General features: G+C 38.8%; 1 protein-coding gene across 1 annotated transcript in view; it reads right to left on the reverse strand.

Annotated features, from left to right (window-relative positions):
- commd10 (COMM domain containing 10) overlaps positions 1-7500 on the reverse strand; it is a 59575-nt gene that overhangs the window by 49489 nt on the left and 2586 nt on the right. Inside the window, exon 3 of the mRNA XM_078249866.1 lies at positions 6125-6235. Coding sequence (XP_078105992.1) covers positions 6125-6235 — 111 coding nt within the window. The remainder of the gene's footprint in view (positions 1-6124; positions 6236-7500) is intronic.

Consider the following 7500-nt stretch of genomic DNA (forward strand, 5'->3'; position numbering starts at 1 on the left):
TTAGGTGCCTTGAAGTCGATTAGGCAATGGTTATGGTTAGGGTTAAGGTTAGGGTTAGGTGCCTTGAAGTCAATGGTCACAGCGCTGCCTGGAAGGAGACGTTGGGGGCTTAAAACACCATCGAACATTTATGCCTCGACGCAGAGGTCCAGGGTTCGACTCTGACCTGTGACGATTTCCTGCATGTCTTCCCCCCTCTCTCCTGTCCTGTCCATTAAAGGCGGAAAAGCCCAAAAAAATAATCTTAAAAAAAAAAAACTATGCTGAAATAACCTGGAGCCAAACACTGTATATCTACCAGCTAAGAGGTGTTGACCCTGACCTTTAACCTCTGCGCTCCATGTAAAGAGTTGGAGTAAGGCTGCAACTAAACTCTTGACAATGTATTCTACAAAATGTGAGAAATTGTGAAAATGCCTAAAATGAAGTCTTTAAATTGCTTATTTTGTCTGGCTAACAGTGAAAAAAACAAACCTATTCAATTTGAAATTATACAAAACAGACAAAAACTATGAATCCTAACATTTGAGAAGTTAGAAACTGGAGGACTGGAGATGAAACGAGTAAGGGGGTGCTAGTATTTGAATCAAAATGCCACAACAGTCTACAAAGTCATTCTCAAGTTCATTATCAACTATCAACTTTAATGTCCTATCAAGTAAACTGAGGACTCCCGCTGTGGGAAAAAGCTGTCCTTGCTCGCAAATTTTGATTGAATGTTCCAGGGCTATAGTAGAAACACAAGAAAAATCTGTTTTTTTCAGATTTCGTCTTGCATTTAGTTAATTTGTCCCTTTGGCGGTTTGAAACTCGAAAGAGCTTTGCTTATCGATTCTCATCAAGTATGTCTAAAGCTATCAGTTAAACATATCCTTTGAAGACTGAGCCAGCATGTGGAAGCTACATTAGCTAACTTGCTCTTATCCCGTGCCTTTGCGGCCTAGCGTGTCCACAATGAATACTGAAATTGGCGGTGGCTGCCTTTGCAAGTAGATGTTCTGTATTATGAATGTCACCCTACTCTTAGTCGGCAGAGCAGTGGCTCATTCTAATGCCACAGGACAGAGACACAGAAAGAGAGAGAGACACCATGACTGGCAAGGGATTTCAACTCTCAGACTCATCAAAGCAACGTCAGTGTGTACTTGCATGTTTTGGACTAAAAAAGAAGATGAGAGAAGAAGAGAATGAGCCAGCACTTTACCATACGGTCACAGTGCCCCAAGCACATCACAGTGTTTTACATAGAGTAGCACACACAGAAGTCACAAGAAGAACGTAAAGGGTCGCAAGATGATCAACAAGTTAGAGAAGAATTTAAAACAAAATCTGCTCCCTATGTTTTGGAGAATCTTTGTTTTTTTCTTGTAAAATACTTAGCTTTAGCTTAGTAGTTTTACCTCTTCAAGCCTCTAGAAGCTATTTAAACTAACCAAACTCTTTGCTTAAAGTGCTCACAGTTATTAGAACTATGTAATCTCTGTTGAGGGGTTGATCTACATTTACATCTCGTTTACAAGCCAAAAAGGTTGGGAACCACTGAGCTAGATGACTCCTTTTGCAGCCAATGATGCCCAATGACAGCCCCTGTTTCATTCCTCCACATGATATGGGGATATATGGGATGCCTGCCTGTTGCATATTTCTGGAACATAGTGGTTCTTACAGTATAACGTCAACTGTAGTCCATGACGGTGCCCACCACCATAGCTGTCCTCCCCCAAATGATTTGTCAATGCTAGGCAGCATTTTAAAACAACAAGAACAGACTGGGCTAACTGTACTGCTAAGAATATGAAATCCACTCATTAAAAGCCTCCTCATTATCTCTCCATCAAACACTGAATTTATTCTTTTCTGCCTGTAATATACTACTACTAATATTGTACCTGGAGCTTTCTACTGCACAATTTAATGGTGCAACTGAATGTATTATTAACGCTTTGCTGCTGATTCTGTGGCCAAATATTTGAAATGTGACTAATGGCTCATACGCTTAGCTCATTTATATATTTTTCATAATGTCCCTGTTATTATCTTTAGCTGTGTCCCAATTCAGGGGGTCGTGTCCCAAGCTGACACAGCTTTTTTGTCTTATTTCTAGTTACTTTTTGATTGTTCTCTGGCCTATTTGTTTTCTATATGTTGTATGTTTATGCTGAATAAAAAGCTGATCAAAAAAGTATTCTCTTATTACCACTTAATGCATGTTCACTGCATTGCTCATTCATCCAAAAATGTTAGCTTGCTAAACACTGTGTAGCTTCATCAGAAATACATGAGAGTTGGAAATACTTAAATTGGCATACATTCAGCAAGAGAGCATAAGCAGCACAAATATAAATTAAGTGATTAGCTGCACAACAACATGTTTAGTGTCAAGGAGACACCTATTGGCTTTTTAACTTGCTTCTCTTCAAGCACAGCTTCATCCACAAAGATCAAGCATCTGCAGAGAGCACACCTCAGAATTAAAATGGGTAGAATGTGTACTTCTATTTCAAGGTATATGCAGTTAAAATACCTAAATCTAGAGTGTGGATGCATGCTTAGCAAAAACTCTCTTAAGACAAAGATAACAGATTCTTGGTGTTTTTGTTGTGTGTGTGTTTTGGACAATGGGAAACTCTGCACACCATTAGTAACTACAACTGTAACTGCCTGAGGTGAAGAGACATCCCATACAGTATATACTACTTATTATTATTACCACTACTAAACTGACATTAATCCATACCTTGCATAAACAACAATGGATTGAAGGACATCTACACAAACTTCCTCCACCTATTTCATTCGCCTCCCAATCCTTCTATTCCTCTTTATCCTCTTCCATTGTTATCTCTCTGCTGTCATTCCCGTTTTCCTCTATGCTTCGTCCTTCTTATCACCTTCCCCTGCATCCTCATCTACTTCCTCCCATGCACGGTCCGATCCTTTTTTCATATATATGTGTGTATGTATATATATATACATACACATATATACATATATATATATATATATATATACATACACATACATATATATATATACATATATATTATATATTATATTAATATCCTAGGTATTTTAATGACTCAGCTGTTTATCCTTGAAATAACAAACAAGCGTAGCAACAGGTCTCATTTCCTACCTACAATGAAAGAGGCCATTCCCACCCATCCTATGAGGGGTAGGAGTATGGACAGTTACCTGTGTGCAGACGTACTGAAATGCTTCCTCAGTACAGCAACTTTCCACTGAAACCGATACAAATTCAGTTTAAAGGAAAAAGCAGCTCCCCTGGGTGGGGTTCTACACTTACTGTTGCATGGAAGCAGAAACAGTGATATACAATAATGTATGCTGTTGGTCGCCACATTTGGGAGGGAGAGGGGGAAATATTATAAAAGAAATTCCCATCACAATAAATGCTTCAATTAAAAACCTAAATATCCTAAAAAGCAGTTCCCCTCATTCGTCCAAATATGTCTCCTAACATCTCCTCCACTGTACTGTACATATTATGTATGCCAAATATTGTTTGGTGAAGGACATGTGAAGCTCCCTGGCAGTCCTCCTCCTCCCCCTCTTCCCCCTCTTCCCCCTCCTCCTCCTCCTCAGGGAGAGTGTTAATGAAGCAGGAGGCTGGTCAGATGGGAGAGTCTCTGACTCTCCACTTGGGTTCCAAGCAATCAATAATATACAGACGGCCACCCTCGCCTTCCTCTTCTATTCTTTCATTTTCTTTCCTTTATCCTCTTCATCTTCATTATTTTACCCCCTATGTGCTTTCATATTTGCTTCCTCCTCCCCTCCCCTGACCCCTGTCTAATTTCTCCTATTTGCACTTTTGTCTTCCCTTCTCTTTTAGACAGTTGGCAGTGAGGATGTTATAAATCTGCCTTGTAATTAGTATGACACTTGCAGCTGAAATTTACTTCTATTCCCAGCTAATTTACTCAGTCATCGCAGTGTTTTGACATTCCAGAAGTTGTGCTGAGCAATTCTCAGAGAGTTTGGAAGAAAACAAACTTACTGTCAGGAAACTCTAATCTGAAAACACCAATGGAAATCAAATTTTTTTTAAAACACTGTGCACACTCAAACTGCTTTAATACAAAGTTAAACGAGGTATCCTATCCATCTCTCACTACTCTCAATACTTTACTGCCCTTTAGGGATGCTTTCCAACCTATGAGACAACAGTGCCCCCTGTAGCTCACCAGAGGATGTACAGCTCAGTAATGTTTGGTGAAATTGATCCCTCTACACTCTTAACCAGCCTTGTTTTAGCCCCCCAGCTATCTCCTCCCACAAGGGGAATTGTGTAAGTGGATTTAAATAAATTTATGCCTGTTCTGCTAGCCTAGGGAAAACACAGCAGAAGATAGTCCAAAACAAAGAATAATTCCAAATGCAGTCGCAGTCACAAAGTTAAAGAAGAACTTTTTTTTTTTTTTTTTTTATAGCTTACGCCTATAGGCCCAGATTTAATACGGCAACAATTTCAAAATGGCATGCCTAATTCCACGTTTAGACTGAGCCGGCATTCTCAAGGGACTGAATACAAAGCAGCGTGCAAGAAAGACACTTGACTAGTCAGCTGGAACAACACTATCCAGGCTCGGGGGATAATCAGTCCCACCATTTTGAGACCAAAACTGCTTTAAAAAGAAACCAGCTAACAACTAAAATTGCCGTCCTTTGTAGCATTTACAATCTGCACGATGTATTTCAAATATATGTCAAAACATCAACAGCACTTGATTAATTGTAGCTCACTAAGTACGTGGGCATATTTAAGATTATTAGAAGATTCAAAACATTAAGACAAGATGAAAGAAATTTCAATCAAATCACATACAGGCTGGAAATCATTTAATGTGAAAAAAGAACAGCAACAGAGCAATCCTTCTCTCAGTGGAAACACAAGAAATGAGTGAGGGAGGCTCATGAGGTCTTGGCTATTAGAGTAACTACATAGCATTAGCTAATTGGGATCCAAACAGCACTACTGAATAAAAATGAATGGGAACAGGAAAATGCTACAGTGGAAACTCAAAAGTCAAAACCATATTGGTATCATCTTTCTTAGCGTTTTCCTTTCATACATACAAATATTTAGGACAAGGCTTCATTGGGATGTTGCACCAAAATGATTTGCTTTAAATTGACACTAATATCTATATGCAAAGATTGAGTATTAAGAATATAAATAAGCAAACCATATCTAAGCATCACTAATAACGCCAATAAGGCAGACATCTAGACTAAAACATATTGTAAATAAGCCTGAACGATGCATAAATGGATACAGTTCAATGCTAGTTAGAATACAACCCTCCAAAAATGTATACTGTCCAATTCTAGCTACAGTGAAAGTCTCTCAAGAGAACAAATACACCCTGGAGGTTTCAGATAACAAGCTCCCTGATCTCTGGTCTTTACACTTCAGTTACTTTGGAGCCAGATGTACGTCTACCTCTGGGTCAAGACAGACACCAGTGGGATTACCGTCTATTAGCAAAGAAAGAGGAACAGACTGGAGATACTTCTCATTTGGCATAAACACAGAACTGGTCTCTGATTACAGTGGATAATGTGGGTTTTTTTGTATGTAGTTCGTGTGAATGGTAAGAGAAGCAGAGCAAGGATAATGACAGGCGTGCATACTGTTTATGTACGCATACTGTGTGTGTGTGTGTGTGTGTGTGTGTGTGTGTGTGTGTGTGTTTCTTGCTTTTAAACTTCACGTTCACCTCTGAAAATGCTTATTACAACATGACTCTAAGAAAGCATTTGAAAAAGCAAACCTTAATCTTCTAAATGTGTGTGGGGTAGCTTAAATAAGAACTGAAGCTAGCCAACATTTTGTAGTGTGAGCCTTAACTAACCATCGTTGTGCCAGGTTCTAGGATACTCAACCCTGTAAGCCAAACGCTCCATTTTGAAACAGTATGCATTTTAATGTATTAGGTTGGCACAAGGTTGGAGTGGGGGTCATGGGCAACCGAGCTCTCTCTCTCTCTCTGTGTGTGTGTGTGTGTGTGTGTGTGTGTGTGTGTGTGTGTGTGTGTGTGTGTGTGTGTGTGTGTGTGTGTGTGTGTGTGTGTGTGTGTGTGTGTGTGTGTGTGTACACCTCAGAGTCTTCATTGCGGAGCCCCAGTTGGAGGACAGCACTGGGAGACTTCAGTCTGGCTTGGCTGGACTGGGCCATCTGCAGGTTTAACTGCCAGCCGACATACTCCAGCTGCAACACACAAATGGAGCCAGTTTTTCTTTAATATTGACGTAGTTGCATTAAAGCCTCGCACTTCAATTTAATACATCTCTGACACATTTTCAAAGACTGTGTGAAAAAACTTTAAGGTGGAAATTTTCCAACAAAATAACAGTGGAAGCTATTTTTCCCTATCATGTTCTCACTATTTGAGCTACATTTTTCACCGTTACTTGATTATTCGTATTGTTTTATGTTTACAAAGCACTTTGTAATTGTTGATTTTGATAAGTGCTATAATAATTAACTTTATTATAATATAATTTTCATAAATGGAAATGTGCAAATAGAAAACACTGCCAAGCAAACTGTTGAAAATAATAACTTTTTGACCTTTCCTCTGTAACTCAGACGTTACATTGAGTTTGTTCTAGGGCTACATCTAAAAAAAACTATCAATTAATCTGCCTATTATTCTTATTATTATTGGTCTATAAAATATCACAGTATAGTACATGGTCATGTTATCAACTGCCATCAACAGTCCGAAACCCAAACATATTCAATTTACTACAATGTAAGAGCAAGAGAAGCAGCAAATTTTCACATTTGACAACCTGGCATCGAATTATTTCATTATCGTAATAGTTGCAGATTAATTTTCTATCAATTAACTAATTGATTAATCGACTTATTGTTGCAGCTCTGATTTGCTCTAGATTTTCTGACTTATTTTCAGGTTATTTATGATAAATTGTGATTTTCTCAAGATGGTCTTCCAGTTTTATGAAGATGAGACTGCAAACCTAGTCTTAAAAGAATAACAAGTTTTTTTTAGATGAAAATGGAGTATGCACGAGTTATTAATGGCTTGTTTGCTGACCAGATGACGTATAGCAAACATGATCGCAATAAGTCACTGTATTACTGGTATCACACTTATGAATATGGTAATGATCATAGTTATCAAGATTTACTTTTGTAGAACTTTGCTTAATCTCCTCAAAGTTTAAGTTTGCACCTTGTTTCCAAGCTGCATGTTGCCAAAATGTTACTCTCAGTCTCAGTCAGTCAGTCAGTGTGATAGATGAGCAGCACTGAGTCAAGGCAGGGCAGTTAAGTGTTTTATGATGCAGAGAGAGGCCATAATAATAAACCATGTGTGACTTATTGGGTCTGGATGCTTCCACGGCTGCAGAGGACAGGTGTGAGGTGAGGAAGGGCTGGGCCACATTAATCCTGACTGGAACAGCATCCACATTAGCATGAATAAACATCACAGTATGATGTGTTAC

Source organism: Sander vitreus, chromosome 5, assembly GCF_031162955.1.
Source record: "Sander vitreus isolate 19-12246 chromosome 5, sanVit1, whole genome shotgun sequence".
NCBI classification, from domain to species: Eukaryota; Metazoa; Chordata; class Actinopteri; order Perciformes; family Percidae; genus Sander; species Sander vitreus.